Source organism: Amblyraja radiata, chromosome 20, assembly GCF_010909765.2.
Source record: "Amblyraja radiata isolate CabotCenter1 chromosome 20, sAmbRad1.1.pri, whole genome shotgun sequence".
In the NCBI taxonomy this organism is placed as follows: Eukaryota; Metazoa; Chordata; class Chondrichthyes; order Rajiformes; family Rajidae; genus Amblyraja; species Amblyraja radiata.
In genome coordinates this window covers 29837813-29860527 of record NC_045975.1, presented here as the reverse complement: position 1 = coordinate 29860527, position 22715 = coordinate 29837813, and the positions used below count along the sequence as shown (strand labels likewise).

The window sequence follows — 22715 nt, the reverse complement described above, 5'->3', positions numbered from 1 at the left end:
GCAGCAGCACAACAGAATATTCAGCACACACACACACACAAACCAACAATATAAGTGCATAAAGACAAAACCAACTCTATGGTAGACAAAAGTGCTGGAGAAACTCAGCGGGTGCGGCAGCATCTATGGAGCGAATGAAATATGCAACGTTTCGGGCAGAAAACCTTCTTCAGACCCCCGAACTATGCAGTACAGAGCTTATTTGGTTGTAGTATTTAATAGACTGATGTCTGTCGGGAAGAGGATGCTCCTGAACCTAGACATTAAAGTTTTCAGGCTTCTATACCTTCTTCCCAATGGCAGGAGTGAACTGAGTGGGTGGTGTGAATCTCTGATGATGCTGGCTGCCTTTTTGAGGCAGTGATTCCTGTAAATCCCTACCATGGTGGAAAGGACAGAACCCGTGATGGACTGGGCCGTGTTCAACACTTTTTCCAGTCTTCTTCGATCCTAATGTTAAACTTCTCAAATAATGTTCAACCTCTCAAATCATAGTTCAACCATTCTTCCTGGTTGGACAGCATGGCACACCTCACAGAACTCAGAAAAATTCTGGTTTTAAGAGTGTAATCCCAGAAAATTAGCAAGTGGATTAGTCAGAAACTGGATGGCCCACCCTAGAGTTTTATTCCATTTAATGTGCATGCTTATAAACATACAAAACATCCGTTAGCCACTCATAATCATATACTAAAGTTTGAATTATGACTGACAATACCTTGCTGGATGAGTCAACTTAATACCATCTGTCATTAATTGTCCATTAAACTTGCCCCTGAAAGTTAAGTCCAGTCTGAAGAAGGGTTCTGACCCAAAACATCACCTATTCTTCAGAGATGCAATCCGACCTGTTGAGTTAATACAGCAATTTGTGTATTTGTTGTAAAACAGCATTAGCAGTTCCTTGCAAAGACTCCACTCATTTAGAATACAAGTACCTTGTTAATGACGTGATAACAGTTTAATGTCTGCCAATCAGTCTCTGTTTATCTTCCAAACAAACAAGTCAAATTCACCCGTTTCCTTCACTCTATTGATGCTGCCTCACCTGCTGAGTTTCTCCAGCATTTTTGTCTACAGTCAAATTCACATTTCTTCCGGTAATTGTTATTGGACAAAAAGTTACTATTTTATCCTCTTCACTACTACCTTTTCCTCTCGGAATACTTTTTCTCTTTCTTAAACCAATCATTATTTCTCTCCATTTCTGTTTGCAACTCTTTCTTTCTTCAAATATTTCTCCCATTTCCATTTTGCATCTCTTAAACTAAAAGCAACCTCCTTGCTTTTTTCATTGCATTGTTTGATTCTACAAATTTTATAGCAAGTTTTACAAGCTCAAAGTGTGCCAGAGCCATTGAAAGATGTTTATCAATTGGAGCACCGCCAAGACCCAAAAACTGTGATATAAATGATCGGGTAATCTATTATTGAGCGAAGATTAACTATTGAATAGAGAACGGGGACTTCTCAAATGCTGCCACGGGAGGGTACAAAGTTTCTTGCTTGCAGGTCCAGATCCGTAATGACTCAGTTGACAACATCTATGTCTTTGAGCCAGAGGATTCAGATTCCATGTTGCAATCTGGAGACAAACCTCAAACTAATGTTCCTGTGCAATATTACTAATTGCAATAAACTAATGCTCTGTGCAAATCATATTTGACAAACATGCTAGTCATTATTAAGTATGTACCTGGTAGAATAGGTGAGGGGCAATCATGGATATGGTATATATGAGATTTAAGAAGGGCTTGATTAATTTTCACATAAACATTTGGTGTGCAATTTTAAAACACAAGATTAGCATTTAAATACTGCCAAGGATTAAAAATTGCTTTAACAAACAGGATACAGAGTGTTTATCACTCCCATTAGAGAGAACTCCTGTGCTTCATATGCCTTTTAATGAGATATTATAGCTCAGAGCTACCTACTCACACAGCACTTTGAGAGAGCCTCTTTTAGTTTGGAGTTACAGCGCAGAAACAGGCCCTTTGGCCCACCAAGTCACATTGATTCCCACACAGCGATTCCCATACACTAACTCTATCCTGCACATGACAACTACATTCTTTACCAAAGCCAGTTAACCCACACACCTGCACGTCTTTGGAGTGTGGGAGGAAACCGGAGAACCTGGTGAAAACCCATGCAGTCACAAGGAGAACGTACAAACGTTGTACCGCCGCACCACCTACTCATTTCCTGTCTGTAAACCAATTTTCAATCCATGCCAGTATTTAAAGCCTTATCTTGTGTTTTAATATTGCACACCAAATGTTTGTGTGGAACTTCTTAAATCCCATATACATCACATCCATGATTGTCCTTAATATATTCTACCACTTATGGCCTTCATAATGTCCAGCATGTTTGTCATACAGTGCCCTCCATAATGTTTGGGATAAAAACCCATCATTTATTTATTTGCCTCTGTACTCCACAATTTGAGATTTGTAATAGAAAAAAAATCACATGTGGTTAAAGTGCACATTGTTAGATTTTATTAAAGGCCATATTTATACAGTTTGGTTTCACCATGTAGAAATTACAGCTGTGTTTATACATAGTCTTCCCCCATTTCAGGGCACCATAATGTTTGGGACACATGGCTTCACAGGCATTTGTAATTGCTCAGGTGCAGGTATAAGAGACCTCTCAGCACAGAGTCTTTCCACCAGTCTTTCCATCACCTTTGTAAACTTTTATTGTCGTTTATCAACATGTGGACAAAAGTTGTGCCAATGAAAGTCAAAGCAGCCATTATGAGACCAGGAAACAAGAATAAGACTGTTAGAGACACCAGCCAAACCTTAGGCTTACCAAAATCAACTATTTTGGACATCATTAAGAAAAAAGAGGGCACTGGTGAGCTTACTAATTGCAAAGCGACTGGCAGGCCAAGGAAGACATCCACAGCTGATGACAAAATAATTCTCTCTTTTCTAAAGAAAAATCCCCAAACACCTGTCTGACAGATCAGAAACACTCAAAAGGAAGAGCCGATCCTGGACTGACTCTGGACTCTGGTCCTGTACACGGGGGGGAAATGGAGGAGGACTGGCCAAATTTGTTGTGCCTTCCACCACAGTGATGAATGCTGTGGTGGATGTTTGTGTTACAGTTTTATTGTGTGTTCTTTATTATTGTACTGCTGCTGACAACCCAAATTTCCACCGACCCTGGTTGTGTGGCAATAAATTATATCTATCTATCTATCTATCTTCAGGAGTCAGGTGTGGATTTGTCAATGACCACTGTCCGCAGAAGACTTCATGTACAGAAATACAGAGAAAACTCATTGGCCGGCGGTTCATTCTACAGCAAGACAATGATCCCAAACATACTGCTGAAGCAACAAAGGACTTTTTCAAAGCTACAAAATGGTCAATTTTTGAAAAGCCAAGTCAATCACCGATCTGAACCCAATTGAGCATGCCTTTTATATGCTGAAAAGAAAACTGAAGGGGACTTGCCCCCAAAACAAGCATAAGCTAACAGCCCTGTCCAACTGTACGAGTTCATTCAAAGAGTTCTCCCGAGTTTGCCCTGATTCGAACTCGGAGATTTACGGTAATGGCCGCTCGTCGGCACTCGGGGCTATCATGGACATTTTTCAACATGTTGAAAAATCTTCACGAGTCTTCCCGAGCTTACCTGCCGTTAGCGAGTCTTCCCGAGTACCTGCCATTAGCATTACGAGCCGCTAAGAGACATCCCCGAGCTCCGAAGTACCCGCTACGTTCATTCTCCGTGCTTGCCACGTGTTTGATTTTTTTTTTTTTAACTCGGGAGAGCTCTTGAATGAACTCGCATCGTGGGACAGGGCCATAAAGATGGCTGCAATACAGGCCTGGCAGAGCACCATCAGAGAAGACACCAAGCAACTGGTGAAGCCCGTGAATCGCAGACTTCAAGCAGTCATTGCCTGCGAAGGATATGCAACAAAGTACTAAACATGACTACTTTCATTTACATTACATTGCTGTGTCCCAAACATTATGGTGCCCTGAAATGGGTGGACTATGTATAACACAGCTGTAATTTATACATGGTGAATAATAATAATAATAATAATAATAATATCTTTTATCGTCATTGCACATCAGTGCAACGAGATTTGGTATGCAGCTTCCAACCGATGTCAAAAAAATAAAAAATAAATAAACTGTGCGACGTGACCATCTGAGGGAGACAGTCCAGGTGGGATGGGGGGCACTCAGCAGGGCCGGTTCAGAGCCGCTATAGCTCTGGGAATGAAGCTGTTTCTGAGTCTGGAGGTTCGGGAGAGCTCTTGGGAAACCAAAATGTATAAAAATGGCATTTATTAAAATCTGACAATGTGCACTTTAACCACATGTGATTTTCTATATTACAAATCTCAAATTGTGTACAGAGGCAAATAAATAAATGATGGGTCTTTGTCCCAAATATTATGGAGGGCACTGTATATGATTTTCCTTTCTAAATTCATGTTAACTTTGTCTAATCCTGTCTATATCTTCTCAGTATTCTTCATAAATGAATAGACAGGGAGAGACACAGAATAGGAGTCCAAGTATGACAAAGTTATTTGTAAGGTTTCATAAGCAATAGGCGAGACAGAGACAATGATGGAAATAAGTGTGAAGGAATGTTATCATATTTCAAGGTTCAAGAATAATAAGGACAGTTACTGTCTGATTCTGTAAACGCCTGATAGAACAGATCCACAGAGTTTATTCTTCCCAAAAAAAGGAATGAGAGCAATTTTCAAATCTTTCCTTAGTTGCACATCAGGCACACATTTTCCAATGCTCTATAGATTCGGGATAGGTTCCTGTGGATTGTGGGGGGGGGCAGCTAATGTTATCCCACTTTTTAAGAAAGGCAGGAGAGAGAAAACAAGAAATTATAAACCAATTAGCCTGACATCGGTGGTGGGGAAGTTGCTGGAGTCAATTATAAAAAATGCAATAGCGGCACGTTTGGATAGCAGTAAACAGGATCGGTCCAAATCAGCATTGATTTACGAAGGGGATATCATGTTTGACTAAACTTCTGAAATTTTATGAGGCTGTAACTAGGAAAATGGACAAGGGAGAGTCAGTGGATGTTGTGTACCTGGACTTTCAGAAAGCCTTTGATAAGGTCCCACATAGGAGATTAGTGGGACATTAGAGCACATGGTATTAAAATTAGAGCACATGTTATTGGGGGTAGAGTACTGACATGGATAGAAAATTGGTTGGCAGACAGGAAACAAAGAGTAGGGATTAACGGGTCCCTTTCAGAATGGCCGGCAGTGACTACTGGGGTACCGCAAGGCTCGATGCTGGGACCGCAGCTATTTACGATATGCATTAATGATTTAGATGAAGGGATTAAAAGTAACATTAGCAAATTTGCAGATGACACAAAACTGGGTGGCAGTGTGAACTGTGAGGAGGATGAGATGAGGATGCAGGGTGACTTGGGCAAGTTAGGTGAGTGGGCAGATGCAGTTTAATGTGGATAAATGTGAAGTTATCGACTGGTAGCAAAAACAGGAAGGCAGATTATTATCGGAATGGTGTCAAGTTGGGAAAAGTGGGAGTACAACGAGATCTGGGGGTCCTTGTTCATCAGTTACTGAATGTAAGCATGCAGGTTCAACAGGCAGTGATGAAAGCTAATGGCATGTTGGCCTTCATAACAAGAGTAGTTGAGTAAAGGAGCAAAAAATACCTTCTGCACTTGTTCAGGGCCCTAGTGAGACCACACGTGGAGTATTGTGTGCAGTTTTGGTCTCCAAATTTGAGGAAGGACATTCTTGCTATTGAGGGAGTGCAGCGTATGTTCACAAGGTTAATTCCTGGGATGGCGGGACTAACATATGTTGATAGAATGGAGCAACTGGGCTTGTATACACTGGAATTTAGAAGGATGAGATGGGATCTTATTGAAACTTTTAAGATTAAGGGATTGGACATGCTAGAGGCAGGAAACATGTTCCCGGTGTTGAGAGCGTCCAGAACCAGGGGCCACATTTAAGAATATGGGGTACACCATTTAGAACAGAGATGAGGAAAAACGTTTTCACCCAGAGAGTTGTGAATCTGTGGAATTCTCTGCCTCAGAAAGCAGTGGAGGCCAATTCTCCGGATGCATTTCAAGAGACTAAGATAGAGCTCTTAAAGATAGCAGAGTCAAGGGATATGGGAAGAAGGCAGGAATGGGTTACTGATTGTGGATGATCAGCCATGATCACAGTGAATGGCAGTGCTGGCTCAAAGGGCCGAATGGCCTGCTCCTGCACCTATTGTCTGATGTCTCTTGTCAATCTGAGATCACAAAACTTTTAAAATCATCAATGTTGCATGTGGAAGATGACCCCTGGGTCTATAAATAGTGCTACCAAAAGGCAGCAGGTATAGAGCAGGAGGGGCCACAGTATAGATTCCTTGGACTTTTTGCACTAATAATTGTAAAGAGAAAATAAACTATATTGGATTACCAGAAATGAAATCATTTATAGAGCTGGATAGACACAAAGTGCTGGAGTAACTCAATGGGTCAGGCAGCATCTCTGGAGACAAAGGATGCTTTCTCCTTTTTCTCCAGAGATGCTGCTGCAGACCTGCTGAGTTACTCCAGCGCTTTGTGTGTCTCTCTTTGGTATCCGAGTTACTCCAGCACCTGCAGTTCCTTTCTATACAATTATTTATAGACCTTTTGGGAATTAGATGAAAGAAGGAATAAGGGTTCAACGTGTTAACAGTACAAGATGTTATCTTGGCTTTCCGCAAAGAAAATATACTTAGCAGCAAACCGTTTTGTGAAAACACACCCGAGAAATAAATCGAGCATAATACAACCGACATGCAATCAATCACTTCAAAGTGATAAAGCAACAGCAACTTCAGCTCAAAAGTGATTTAGTAGTCATTAATCAGTTTGGAATATCCTGAGGATATGACTATGAGCCCATTAAATGCAAGCTTTGCCGATGCCAGAAAATACAACATCCAACAAGCACACCCTTATTATTGACTGTGCTGTAAAATGCTCAGTAGTTGCCAAGATTCCTGAAGACCTTAGGGCGGCTTGGTGGCACAGTGGTAGAGTTGCTGCCTTGTAGCTCCGGAGGCACGGGTTCGATCCCGACCACGGGTGCTGTATGTACGGAGTTTGTACGTTCTTGGAGTTTGCTCCGAGATCTTTGGTTTCCTCCCGCACTCTAAAGACGTACAGGCATGTAGGTTAATTGTCCCTAGTAGTAGGATAGTGTTAATGTGTGGGGATCGCTGGTCGGTGAGGACTCGGTGGGCCGAAGGGCCTGTTTCCACACTAACTCTAAACCTCCTTACAGTTTTAATCGTATTGCAACTGGGAGTGCGAAATTGGGCTTAGTTTAATATCCCAAATGCTGGAAAGGGTGAAGTAAAGATTTACAAGGTTGCCAGGAGAAGTTGAGCAGGATGTGATTTTATTTTTTGGAGCGTAAGAAGATTAAGGAAGATCTTATTGAGCTGTATAAGATCATGAGAGTAATAGATAGACTAAATACACAGTCTTTTACCCAGAGTGGGGGAATTGAGAGCCAGATGACGGAGGTTTCAGGTGAGGAGGGAAAAGATTTAATAGGTACCAGAGGGGCAACTTTTTTTTTTACATAAAGGGTGGTAGGTATATGGAAACAAGCTGCTGGAGGATGTAGTTGTGGCAGGAACATAAGAAATATTTAGACAGCTACATGGATTGGAAAGGTTTCGAGAGATATTGGCCAAATACAAGTAAGTGGGACAAGTGTTGATGGTCGGCATGGGCAAATTGGGTCCATGTTCCTGTTTCCATGCTCTATGACTATGAGAACTTGTGTATCCATTACAGCACTCTGTCAATACTGTCCTGCTATCCTGTTATGTGTTTCCCATCCTCAATTTAGCAGTCACCACAAGCTCTCATCTCAGTTTCCATGTAATATGCTTTAAATCCACATTCCAAAGATGCATAAATATAATCTAGCTGGGTAGTACGAATGGAGTGCAGGTTCGTCAGACACAATAAGATATCAAACCAAGTTCAGACAAATATTATAGTCAAGAACTTCAGGAGGATTCTTATTGAATCTTCAATAAGATCAGAGGGATCTTATTGAAACATATAAGATTATTAAAGGATTGGACATGCTAGAGGCAGGAAACATGTTCCTGATGTTGAGGGAGTCCAGAACCAGGGGGCACAGTTTAAGAATATGGGGTAAGCCATTTAGAACAGAGATGAGGAAAAACTTTTTCACACAGAGAGTTGTGAATCTGTGGAATTCTCTGCGTCAGAAGGCAATGGAGGCCAATTCCCTGGGTACTTTCAAGAAAGAGTTAGATGGAGCTCTTAAAGATAGCGGAGTCAAGGGATATGGGGAGAAGGCAGGAATGGGGTAATGATTGTGGATGATCAGCAATGATCACAGTGAATGGTGATGCTGGCTCGAGGGGCCGAATGCCCTGCTCCTGCACTTATTGTCTATTGATTGCCTGCAATACATGGCTAATATTTATCTTTCACTGAAAATCTTAGCATTAACTGTATATTTTTCTTTACATTCCTCCCAAAGTGCAAAAACTCACACTTGCTTGGATTGAACTCCATTTGCCATTTCTCTGCCCATTTTTGTAGCTGACCTATATCCCACTGTACACTTTGAGAGCCTTTCTAACTGTCCGCAAATCCACAACTAAATTTGGTGTTGTCTGCCAACTTGCTAAGCAACCTACATTTCATCTAAGTATAGAAACAAGGAAATGCAGATGCAGGTTTGCACAAAAGGACACAAATTGCTGGAGTAACTCAGCAGGGTCAGGCAGCATTTCTGGAGAATATGGATAGGTGACGTTTCGGGTCAGGTCCCTTCTTCAGGCCTGAAACGTCATATATCCCTGTCCTCCAGAGATGCGACCTAATCCACTGAGTAACTCCAGCACTTTGTGTCCCTTTGTGTACATTTAATCCAATCTGTATTTGGGCTCCTCAATGTAAATGGAAATACCGCATACTGATCTTGAAGAAGAATAAGTGTATCATTGTTACAATTGGAAAGACCCTGAACTTTGAGAAGGGGTGAAGTGAAACGGCAGGTTGAGACATGGGAAGGCAAGGGGTATGTGGGTGAAGTCACAGTAAACTGTGCATCCCAGAAGAAATGATCCCTTCAGAATGCCCATGCAGCCTTCTGGATAAACTCAATATATTCTACGCTCACTTTGATAAGAACAGTGATGTTCCATACCATACTGTCCGATGGTGTTGTAATCTCAGTCACCAAGTCATGTCAGAAGATCCTTCAGGAGGGTGAACCCTCAGAAAGCATCTAGACCCGATGGTATGTCTGGTCAGGTTTTCAAAACGGGCCAACTGGCTGACATTTTTGCAGACATCTTTAACCTCTCACCACTGATGCCTGAGGTTCTCCCTTGCTTTAAAAGGGTATCAATAATACTGGTGCCCAAGAGAGGGAAAAGATTTAATAGGAACCAGAGGGGCAACTTTTTTTTTTACATAGAGGGTGGTAGATATATGGAAACAAGCTGCTGGAGGATGTAGTTGTGGCAGGAACATAAGAAATATTTAGACAGCTACATGGATACTGGTAACATGCCTCAATGACCACCGACCAGTGGCATTAATATCCAAGGTAATGAGATGCTTTGAGAGGTTGGAGTGTTTGTAGTGCATGTCAACTCCAAATTGTACCTGGGCCCACAACAATTTGCCTACCACCATAATAGATCAATGGAGGACACAATCTCGCTGGCTCCCCACTTTGCACTGGATCACTTTGACAATAAAAACACATATGTCATGTGTTTCGGCCCGAAACGTCGCCTATTTCCTTCGCTCCATAGATGCTGCTGCACCCGCTGAGTTTCTCCAGCATTTTTGTGTACCTTATGTCATGTGTCTACCTCCTCTCCCAATAGTTAGTACACTCCCATTCAGGCAACAACCTGGATCTATTTAATTTGAAGCCTACTTCAATAGAGAGGTATTGCTTCCATGACCAGTTTACCAGTTGAGGATTTTTTTTTTTTTTTTTTTTTAAACATATAATTACTGACATAGTGTGCACTTAAAATCTAATTTCAAAATATATATTTTCAAACAAAGTAGAGAGCTTCCTAACATTCAATTAAGTGCGTTCCAGGCACTCACCATCCTTTGTATAAAATCACCTGCACTGCACCACTTCATTAAACTTTATCCCTCTCACCTTCAAACAACATTAATAGTTTCCCATTTCTACATTCCATCAAAATTTAGCTGGATGGAAGAGATACAGAACATAAATCAGTCCAGCACAGGAACAGGACTGGCACACAATGTCCTTGTTGAACATGATGCCAAGTAATGCCTGCACATAATCCATATGTCTCCACACCCACATGTCTATCTAAAAGCCTCAAATGCCTCTATCACTTCAGTCTCCACCATCACTGCCGACAGCGCGTACCAGGTACCCACCACCCTGTGTAAAAACACAGCGCGTCTCCTTTAAACTTTGCCCCTCTCACCTTAAAGCCATGCCCTCTAATTGCTAAAAATAAATAACTACAATAATGTTTATTCTCATGTTATCATGAGGAGGTCTAAGCACCTGTCACCTTCCACGTGACTAGAGGGCAGGCCATCCTAGACTAGGTATTGTGTAATGAGGAAGGATTAGTTGGTGATCTTGTTGTGCAGAGCCCCTTGGGCAACAGTGACCATAATATGGTGGAATTCTACGTTAGGATGGAGAGTGACACAGTTAATTCAAAGACGAGGGTCCTGAAGTTAAAGAAAGGAGACTTTGAAGGTATGAGACGGGAATTGGCTAGGATAGACTGGCAAATTATATTTAAAGGGTTGATGGTGGAGATGCAATGGTAAAAATTTAAAGACTGCATGGATGAACTCCAAAAATTGTTCATCCCTCTCTGGCAAAAAAATAAAACAGGGAAGGCGGCTCAACCGTGGCTAATGAGGGAATTCAAGAATGGTGTTAAATCCAAGGAAAAGACATATACATTGGCCAGAGAAAGAGGCAAACTGGAGGACTTGGAGAAATGTTAAACTCAACAGAGGAAGTCAAAGGGGTTAACTAAGAGGAGGGGGTGGGGGGCAAAGGGCATGAAAGAAAGCTTGCGGGGAATATAAAAACTACCTCTAAAAGCTTCTTCAGATATGTAAAAAGGAAAAGATTAGTGAAGACAAATGTAGGTCCCTTACAATCAGAGACAGGTGAATTTATAGTGAGAAACAAGGAAATGGCAGAACAGTTAAATGAGTACGTTGGTTCGGTCTTCACTAAGGAAGACACAAACAATCTCTCAGAAATACTCGGGGACCGAGGATCTAGTGGGAGGGAGGAATTGAAGGGATCCACATTAGTCAGTAAATGGTGTGAGGTAAACTATTGGGACTGAAGGCAGATAAATCCAAAAGGCCTGATGGTCTGCATCCCAGAGTACTCAAGGAGCTGACCCTAGAATTCGTGGATGCATTGGTAATCATTTTCCAATGTTCTCTCGATGCTGGATCAGTTCATGTGGACTGGAGGGTAGCCAATGTAACTCTCTCTTTAAGAAAGGAAACAGAGAGAAAACTGGGAATTATAGTCCAGTTAGCCTAACATCGGTAGTGGGGAAGATGCTTGAGTCGATTGTTAAAGGTGTTATAGCAGCGCATTTGGAAAGCGGAGACAGGATCGGTCAAAATCGGCATGGTTTTATGAAGGGGAAATCATGCCCGACTAATCTTCTGGAATTTTTTGAGGATATAACAAGTAGAATGGATAAGGGAGAGCCAGTAGATGTGGTGTATTTGGACTTTCAAAAAGCCTTTGACAAGGTCCCACACGAGAGATTAGTGTGCAAAATTAGAGCACATGCTAGGTATTGACAAGGATAGAGAACTGGTTGGCAGAAAGGAAGCAAAGTAGGAATTAATGTGTCCTTTTCAGAATGGCAGGCTGTGACTAGTAGGGTGCCACTAAGCTCACTGCTGGGACCCCAGTTATTTACAATATATATTAACGATTTAGACGAGGGAATTAAATGTGACATCTCCAAGTTTGCGGATGACACAAAGCTGGGTGGCAGTGTGGGCTGCGATGAGGATGCTATGAGGCTGCAAGGTGAATTGGATAGGTTGGGTGAGTGGGCAGATGCAGTACAATGTGGATAAATGTGAGATTATCCACTTTGGTGGCAAAAACAGGAAGGCAGATTATTACTTGCATGGTAGGTAGACACAAAATGCTGGAGTAACTCAGCGGGTCAGGCAGCATCTCTGGAGAGAAGGAATGGGTGACGTTTCGGGTTGAGACTCTTCTTTAGGCTGTTTATCTGAATGGTGTCAGATTAGGAAAAGGGGAGGTGCAATGAGATCTTGGTGTGCTTGTACATCAGTCACTGAAAGTAAGCATGCAGGTACAGCAAGCAGTGAATAAAGCTAATGGCATGTTTTCCATCATTGCGAGAGGATTTGAGTTTAGAAGCTAGGAGGTCTGCAGTTGTACAGGGCCCTGGTGAGACCACACCTGGAGTATTGTGTGCAATTTTGGTCTCCTAATTTGAGGAAGGACATTATTGCTATTGAGGGTGAGCAGCGTAGGTTCACCAGGTTAATTCCCGGGATGGCGGGACTGACATATGATGAAAGAATGGGTCGACTGGGCTTGTATTCACTGGAATTTAGAAGAAGAGGGGATCTTATAGAAACATATAACATTCTTAAGGGATTGGACAGGCTAGATGCTGGAAAAAACTTTCCCGATGTTGGGGTAGTCCAGAACGAGGGAAACAAAATTCACCCAAAGAGTTATGGATCTGTGGAATTCTCTCCCACAGAAGACAGTGGAGGCCAATTCACAGGATGTTTTCAAGAGAGAGTTAGATATAGCTCTTAAGGTTAAAGGAATCAAGGGATATGGGGGGAAAAGCAGGAACAATGTACTGATTTTAGATGATCAGCCATGAACATATTGAATGGTGGTGCTGGCTCGAAGGGGCAAATGGCCTACTCCTGCAGCTATTTTTCTATCTTTCTTTTCTATGTTTCTATATGTGGACATCACTACCTAGGCTAGCAATTTATTGCAGAAAATGAATGCAGAAGCTCACACACAAGATCAGTCATATCTGTTAGGTGACCTTTCATCAGATCAGTTCTTTCGTCATTGGTTAGAAACTTTAACTTTGTTTATTTCGCCACAGGTACAGCCTGTCTAACTGTGTATTTGCAGTAGTTTTATAGGTTAATCCTAATATTTTCCCCCTTATACATGTGTGATTAACCAGCAGGATAAATATCTCCCATTTCCCCCTGAACATCAGGTGTTATTAATAAAAGTGAGAAAGGCTTGCGCTTGTGGCAGAGGATCTAGACCTGTTGACGTCCAAGATGTGGTTCCAACCACCATGGTATAACTTTTCTTCCTCCATATTCCTTGGCCATAAACTTCAGATTTATTTCTGAAATTCTCTACTCTTCGGTTATTCAGCTGTAACCATCCATTCCTTTTCCGTGTTGACATTTTAGTTCCGTGGTTTATTCGGTGTCACCATCCTTTCCACAGCAACATCAGGTGTGTAATTTGTTCATCACTCCACTGATCCGAAATGTTCCCCTTGTACTTGTCCTGGTTATTACCTTGAACATCTTTTAGGGTTGATAGGGTAGGGAGCTGCATAATGATGCAGTTGATAAGGCTACTGCCTCACAGAGTCAGAAACCTGCGTTCGATTGTGACCTCAGATGCTGTCTGCATGGAGTTTGCACGTTCTCCCTACCACTGTGTGGGTTTCTTCTGGAAGCTCCAGTTTCCTCCCACTTCCACAGATGTGTGGGTTTGTAAGTTAAATTGCTCCAGGGTACAGGGAGTGGATACAAAAGTGCCAAAACATAGATCCAGTGTGAGCAGGTGATCAATGGTTGGCATGGACTCGATGGGCCAAAGGACCAGTTTCCATATCTGTATATTTAAATTAATTAATCAATCAAAAGATTGGTGGGCTAAAATGTTATCTCTGAGGTTTTGTTTCTCTTTACAGCTGTTGACTGGCCAGTTGAGTGCTTGAGAGTCTGAAGAAGGGTCTCAATCCAAAACATCACCCATTCCTTTTCTCCAGATGCTGCCTGTCCTGCTGAGTTACTCCAGCACTTTGTGTCTATCTCTGAGCGTTTACCACCTTTGCCTGCTATTATTTCAAGTCATGAAAGCACTCCTATAATTTACAGAAAAATTGAGCAAACAAACAAGGCACTGTCATTGTCTCATTGCCTCCATAAATGATATATATTAAACAATGTCACTCTGAAACACAAGATGCATAAAAGGGCCCCCTTTTACAAGATCCTGTTTCCTTTCCAGCATTCCTGAACTCCTACCAGCCTTAAAAGAGCACTAAGTGAATAGACAAACCTCAGGGATTCCCATAGCACTGCTCTTTGACGACTTGTCGGAAGGCATTGCTTTCAATTTTATCAAAGAGGTAAATCTACTCTTGAAGCAGGGGAATCGACCTCTGTGCGAACAGGAAGGCATGTAATGTGGTTCAATTCTTTCCAGAGGCTGCCAGACAACCTTTTCATATTCAATATTTTCTTATTCCAATTTTCATTGGTGCTGTCACTTATCTTAATTGAATCAATTGCTCCAAATTCTCCAGCCATGGGTTGATGTCCAATTCAAACATAGTTGAGTTTGGTTGAGCTTATATACAGAGCGGAAACAGGCCCTTCGGCACACCAAGTCCGCACCGACCAGTGATCCCTGAAGATCAACACTATCCTACACACACTAGGGACAATTTACAATTTCTATCAAGCCAATTAGCCGACAAACCTGTATGTCTCTTGGAGTGTGGGAGGAAACAGAAAATCTTTGAGAAAACCCACGTGGTCACGGGAAGAACGTACAAACTAAGTGCAGACCGCACCCGTAGTCTTGATCAAACCCGGGTCTCTGGCGCAGTAAGTGCTGCAAGGCAGCAACTCTACTGCTACACCAGCATGAAGCCCTGACAGTCAATTTGACATAGCTTTCATCATGCTTGACATGGAAGAAAGTTCAAGAATTTTAATCTGGTTAACATCAGTGACCCATCACCAAGTAATATCAGGCAGATTTACCACTCCATGGCGCGACACTTGATGCTGGAACTGCTTGGTACAGGACAACTGGGTTTAATGACAGATTAGGATCACAAATAAGGAACAGCGGGGACCTTGCAACTGGTGCTCTTGCCATTGAGTTGGGGGAAAAGTAAGCAACAAGCAACTGCAGATGCTGGTTTACGAAAAAAGACATGTTCTCCAGAAATGCTGCCTGATCTGCTGAGCACCTCCAGCCCTTAGCATCATTTTTTTGGGGGTGGGAGGGGGTAGGGCTGGGGGAAAGCAATATTAACATTACCCCTCTTTCACTACCTTGTTACATCTAGTGAAGTCTTGGAATCAAGACTGTCAAAAAGGTCTGAGGATGCAGATTCAATAACTTTCAAAGTAACATCTTTTCAAAGAGCCACTCTTGTATTATTTTAAAAACATGTCTCTCTCCTCACTGATGCTGCCTGGCCTGATGATTATTTCCAGCATATTTGACTTTTTTTTATTTATTTAAACTCTTCTGGTCCAGTCTTGTGTTGGGCCCCTATAGCAGGTAGATTTCCTTGAGGCGCTTAGTATACCAACTTCATTACCAACTTTATATCTGAATATGAACCCTTATCTGAAGAAGAGTTCCGATCCGAAAACTCACCCATTCCTTTTCTCTAGAGACACTGGCTGACCTGCTGAGTTAATCCAGCATCTTATGTTTATCGATGTGGTGGCAAGTTCCACATACTAAGCATCTCCTCCTGTGGTCTTTCTCCTGATGGCCACATCTGTCAGTATCTGATATTTATGGTGATATTTTAGGAAATATGTTCTCCGAGCCTACTCTTATAATTTTTATCACCTCCCCCCTCTGCCCCTCCATCTCAGTTTGCTTTCTTCCTGAGTGGGTGGCAATCACTCTCCCTTCAGATTTTGGGTAAAACTTCCTCAAGGTGGATGGGACTTATTTTGGGCACCACACACTTATATGAAAATGAATTATCAACCGTACTTTGACTTTTGCATCAGCATCAGTATGATGACACCAAACCATGTCACCAAACTGATGAAATGGGTGGAAAAAGTGACCCATTTCACGAACTGTTGCACAGAGCATATTAATAACTTGGAAGATCGTTAGCTTGTGTATTTCATCACGACATTATTCCCATTGAAGTGGAGTAATTATACAAGAATGGACCCTCACCACCCGCCCCCATCGGACGGTTATAAAAGTAGATCGATTAAACTTTTTCTTTAATGATTTAGCTTCCCCGTCTGGTCGATGCCCCACTGAACTGATCAAGACAACCAAACAACCAAGATCACAAATTCTCACAAGAACAACCTTACAACAACTTCTTGAGAAGGTGGAGACAGCAAATGTAATAACATTCTAAGTAAAAACATCTTTCAGAGAGCCACTCTTGTATCAGCCATGATCACAATGAATGGCGATGCTGGCTCAAAGGGCCAAATGGCCTCATCCTGCACCTATATTCTATGTATCTATGTATCATTTTACTATTCTAAAGAAATTGATAAAATCCGAAGAGAATATCAAGATTTATTTTTTTACGGCTGCCTCTGGTTGTCCGGCTGTGGAGGCCAAGTCAATGGAAGATTTTAAGGCGGAGATTGACAAATTCTTGATTAGTACAGGTGTCAGGGGATATGGGGACAGATTCTTGATTAGTACAGGTGTCAGAGGTTATGGGGAGAAGGCAGGAGAATGGGGTTAGGAGGAAAAGATAGATCAGCCATGATAATATGGCAGAGTAGACTTGATGGGCCAAATGGCCTAACTCTGCTCCTAAAGCTTATGTAGTCTCACAAGAGTTCAAAGCATTTAAAGGGGTTTTGTGCCATTTACAAATATTACTTATAAAATAATAATATTTAGCAAGGTAAATCACTGCGAGTATGATTGGCTAAGATAGGGAGAACAAGGAAGAGAACGTCCAGCACACACTTTATCTGGAACAACTCGGCACATCAACCAAACCTTTCCAAACAATGAACAATACGAACCTGACCATAACATTCAAACCGTTCATCAAGGTGAACATACAACATAAATAAATCAGTTAACATCGAGTCATGTACAGATTCCGATGACCTCTTGCAAGTACACATTAGTTCATGGGCTAGCTTAAAAGAGCGAATTGGAGTTTTACCGCCTCAGCCAAACCTCGCCCACCTTTTCTGATAAATAACTCTACACCTTGGGCCAGTTTTAACGACTGCACAAGTTACAGCAACGCAGTGAAGAAGGGACATATTGAAAGAAAAAAACATTGACACCTTAAAACAGGAGAGATGGCGGCCGACTGACTAACTAGTGAAAATAGTTCATGCAAAGAGACGAGTCTGCAGTTCTGATCCGCTAATATGGTAGGAAATGTTAGACACTATTTAAGACATCGCTCTCTCTCTCTCTCTCTGAGATCCGCTAAATACACAATAAAACTTCAAAACAGATAGCTACTTGTCATTCATAACATCGACTTAGATATAGAACGTTAAACTATTTGGAAACTCGTCCATTCCACTTTCTTGGAGAACGGGCGAGTTTGCAGAACATGCTATTGTTATTTTAGTAAACTTTACTCACACTGTGAAGTGGTAGATGAAACATTTCCAACCAGTGGGCCGTTCTAAGAAGTTGTAAGTTCTGCCTTGGATGTTGACCTTGGAGATGAAGGGCTTCCTGACGTTGTACACCGCCATCTGGGTGGGTAGGGAGATGGCTTTAGCGGGAACGGGGGGGTCGATGATCACCTCGTCAGCGCCTCGGTTGTCCGGGTTCTTGTACGCCGTGCATTCGGGGATGTTGCTCCCCTCTATGCTCGAGTCCTCAGACATCTCCAACATGGTCGGCCTGCAGACCGCGCCGTCCGCCTGGGAAGTGGAGGCACTCCATCGTGGCTTGGCTTCGGTGGACATCGGTGTGTGAGGGAAGTTCAGGCAGGCGGTGGTGGCTTCGGGCCGTCACACGGAGCGCAGCTGAGGGAGGGAGGGAGGGAGACAGAAGGGGATTAGGAGGATGAAGCTAGTGGGACCATGTCAGAACTCAAGAGACGGGTGTGAGTAGCCCGCTCCTCCAACCCCCGATAGTGCAGAAAGAAGGAAGAGAGACCAAAAAGTGTTGGGTCATCGGCTGTTGAGATATCTGGCCGAGACAGGTATCCCGCTTTGTGTAGGATGGAGGAGATTTCAACGAGAAAGCAGGATCTTGAGAGGCTACAATCGAAGAAGAGAGGGGAGGCATCGGGCTCTTAAGACATGTGTGTGTGGTTCTCTGAACAAGGCTGGGGGATAGGAAGGGTGTGGGAGGCAAGTACAAGGAGGAATCGCCGCCTGGCGAGTTTTTACAATGTGTATATTAAGGAGACCCGCGAGAACTCGGGTTGAGCAGACGGAGGGGGGGGGGGGGGGGGGTAACAACGTGGTCAAAACCTGGAAAGGCTTGAAATGTAAACAGCGGGCGGTGCGAGATGAAGCGCGTCATTTTTACATCAGCCCTGAACCCACGCGAAGAAAATTATCTCAAAGAAACATCGCAACACAGAACCAACTATTCGTTAATCAGCTTGTTCATCTCCACATTTATTAATTGAGTAACTAACGTGATTACAACTTCTTTCAAACCGAAAATCGAATACTAGAGGACTTCGGTTTAAGGCGAGGGAAAGATTTAATAAGAACCGGAGGGGGTATTTTTCCACTTAGAAGGTGGTGGGTGCATGGAACGAGCTGACAGATAGGGTAGCTGATGCAGCTTCTACCGCAACGTTTAAGAAACAATTAGACAGGTACATGGATAGGACAGGTTGAGAGAGACATGGGCCAAACGCAGGCAGGTGGGACTAGTGTAGATTGGGCACGTTGAGCTTCTTTCCACGCTCTGTGTCAAAATAAGACAACCGCTCTGTGACAAAACTTTTAAAAAAACAGTTTGACAGTTCCAGGTTTCCTAAGATTAACGAGATATGGAGGATTTAATTGACTGATTTGAAGATATTTTTGTGAATGCTTCGAATCAAGGTGCATTTAATCATCCTCTTTAAAAATATGCAGCGGGACGCCTCGGGTCGCATTCAAAGCGAAAGAGTGGCGGAACGAGCTTATGGTTCGGCTGCTGACTGGTTCGGCAGCTCGGCCACTCTTTCACAGTGAGTGCTCAGGGGGATGACAGCCCTGTAGCGGCGCGGCGGGGACACGCACCTGTCAGTGGGCTGGTACTGTGGCAGCGGTACCGGACACCCGGGCAATTCTTTTACAGGTGTTTGCAATAGTTTATTGTAAGTTTTTCTTTAAAGCTAATCTTCTCTCTCTCTCTCGGTGCTGTGTTAATCTGGACGCGACTCGGGGATAAAGGGGAAGCTCTAGCTCGGAGCCTTCACACCACAGCCGGGAGAGAGAAGGAAGACCTTTAAAAAAAAAAACCTGAAGTTACACTCACCGAAGCAAAGCAGGCAGGTGCTGTGGCGGGTCTCTCTCTCTCTCTCTCTGCTCCCCAATCCTCACCCCCACCATCAAAAAAAAAAGGGCTCCTCCACTTGTCTTAAAGCAACAGCAGCCGCGGTCGAGCCGGCGACACTTTGTGGCCTTTCTTCATGTCTCCGGCGAGGGGAAGAAGCGCCAGGAAGGGAGGCGAGCCGAACCAGGCAGCGATGAACTACTGGCAGATCACGGTGTCCTCTGGCCCGGCCTTGCGACTCGCTGAACTGTAACTAATCCGACAACAACCCCGCGCTCCCACAGCGTCTCTTTAAATGGGACCTGCGAGTGACTCGGGGCGTGGTGGATCGCTCACACTTCACGCTTTGAGGGTGTGCCTTACCCCCTTTTCGCTCACCTGAAACAAAGGGAGGAGACTTGTGGTGAAATTCTTCACACTGTTAAACAGGACGTCCCAGAGCGCGGGGGAATCCAACGCTTAAATCGAACTTGAGATACAACAACGGCAGCCCCTTGACACACCAGTGTGGGTTGTCTTATTTGGGAAGAATTGCTTCACACAGATAACACACAAACACACACCACACAGTGACAGAGCTCCCCTTCTGATTTCTCATCCGCTGGAATAAATCACCCAACATAGACACACAAAAAGCAGGAGTAACTCAGCGGGACAGGCAGCATCTCTGGAGAGAAGGAATGGGCGACGCTTCGGGTCTAGACCTTCTTCATTGGGGAGAAGGGGAGGGAGCGATTATTCTTGTTTCTGTGAAAGTTTGGAGAACGCCGGCGTTTTTCCCTGAGATTTAATTAATTCTGCGTCGCCACCGAGAATCTGGTTTCGGTCCGCTACAACCGGAGAGGCAAACGTCACAGTCATTGGAATTGATTTGCTCTTACATTTGGAGGTGGCACAGTCAGTGGATTGAACTGCAGCCTCACAGCGCCAGAGACCCGGGTTCAGTCTGTGTGGAGTTTGCTCCTTCTCCCAGTCCATTGAGGGTACTGACCTTCCCACCATCGAAGGGATCGACAGGAGTCGCTGCCTCAATAAGGCAGCCAGCATCATCAGAGACCCATTATCACTTGATTAGTCATAGAGTGATTATAGTGTGGAAACAGGCCCTTCGGCCCAACTCGCCCACACCGGCCAACAATGTCCCAGCTACACTACTTGCCTGCGCTTGGTCCGTTTCCCCTCCAAACCTGTCCTATCCATGTACCTGTCTAATTGTTTCTTAAACGATGGGATAGTCCCAGCCTCAACTTCCTCCTCTGGCAGCTTGTTCCATACACCCACCACCATTTGTGTGAAAAGGTTACCCCTCGGATTCCTATTAAATCTTTTCCCATTCTCCTTAAAACCATGTCTTCAGGTCCTCGATTCCCCTACGCTGGGCAAGAGACTCTGTAAATCTTCACGATCTATTCCTCTCATGATTGTGTACACCTCTATAAGATCTCCCCTCATCCTCCTGCGCTCCATGGAATAGAGACCCAGCCTACTCAACCTCCCCCTATAGCTCACTCCATCTAGTCCTGGCAACATCCTGGTAAATCTTTTCAGAAACCTTTCAAGCTTGACAATATCTTTCCTATAACATGGTGCCCAGAACTGAGCACAATATTCTAAATGTGGTCTCACCAACATCTTATACAACTCCAACATGACCTCCCAACTTCTATACTCTATGTTCAGTACGGGTGTAAGAGGTATGGGGAGAAGGCAGGAGAATGGAGTGAGGAGGGACACATAGATCAGCCATGATTGAATGGTAGAGTAGACTTGATGGGCCGAATGGCCCAATTCTACTCCTATCACTTATGACCTTATGACCACCCAGGCCACATACTAATTTCACTCCTACCATCGGGAAGAAACTATAGGAGCTTGAAAACTGTAACATTCAGGAACAGCTTCTTCCCTACAGTCACCAGGCTATTAAATACTACAACCTCCAAATAGGCTCTGAACTATACACACTTGGGACATTATATTTGACTTTTCACTACTATTGCCTATTTATTTGTCTTTTTTGTGTATACTGAACTTTTTTGTGCAGTTTACTATAGGTTTTACAGAGTACTATGTTGACATATCTGTTGTGCTGCTGCAAATAAGAATTTCAATGTTCCATTTCGGGACATATGGCAATAAAATACTCTTGACCACGTAGGATTCCTCCGGTTTCCTCCCACATCCAAAGACATGCAGATTGCTGGGTTAACGGAAACAGGTCCTTCGGCTTTCTGAGTCCACGCCGGCCATCCATCTCTTGTTCACACTGATTCTATGTTACCCACTTTCCCATCCATTCTAATTACTAGAAGCAATTCCAGAAGTCAATTAGCCTACAAACCCACACGTTTTTGGGATGTGGCAGTAAACCAGAGCACCCATAAGAAACCCATGTATACACAGGGAGAATGTGCAAACTCCACACAGACAGCACATGGGGTCAGGATGGAACCTGGGTCTCTGGCGTGGTGAGGCAGCTACTCTACCACCTGAGCTCAACATATCAGCAAGATTTGTGGGAGATTCCCTTTGATCCTTAGAAGACAGGACGAAAGTGGTCTATAACTACCCTGGCTAAATTCTGAAGAAGGGTCCCAACCCGAAATGTCACCCATCATTTTTCTCCAGAGATGCTGCCTGACCCGTTGAGTTACTCTAGCACTTTTTGTCCAATCGTCAAATTGGGTACATCTACAATACATGGCACAATCGATACGCCAAATAATTGTGGAATTATGCAACGTGAAAGTGAGACATTTGGTCTTTAGCCAGTTATTTGAACAATACTTAGACTCATTCTGCCATTCCTTCCCAATAGCTTGCTACTTTTCCCTTTTCAAATATGTATCCAGTTTCATTCTGAACAATATCAAAAAATTGTTTCACCAGGGGAGTGTGATTCACGTTATTAAATACCTGAACCATAACAATAAATTCTCAACTTTATATTGTCCTTTTGTGTTAATCGTAACTGGAATGTATTCATATGGATCATTAGATCGGCATCATTAGATCTGCTTTATTTGTCATGCTTACAATGACAACAGATACTTGGGATCATTGAGAATTGAGTTAATTTTCAAGGCAGTGAATGATCTGGGTTGAAAAACTAAGAGCTTTGCACAGAGGC

General features: G+C 43.2%; 1 protein-coding gene across 1 annotated transcript in view; it reads right to left on the bottom strand.

Annotated features, from left to right (window-relative positions):
- kcnq1 (potassium voltage-gated channel subfamily Q member 1) overlaps positions 1–19905 on the bottom strand; it is a 654391-nt gene extending 634486 nt beyond the window's left edge. The window contains exons 1-2 of the mRNA XM_033039179.1: positions 19568–19905; positions 17717–18108 (exon numbers count right to left, since the gene is read on the bottom strand). Coding sequence (XP_032895070.1) covers positions 17717–18048 — 332 coding nt within the window. The 5' untranslated portion in view covers positions 18049–18108; positions 19568–19905. The remainder of the gene's footprint in view (positions 1–17716; positions 18109–19567) is intronic.
- Positions 19906–22715: the final 2810 nt, after the last annotated feature.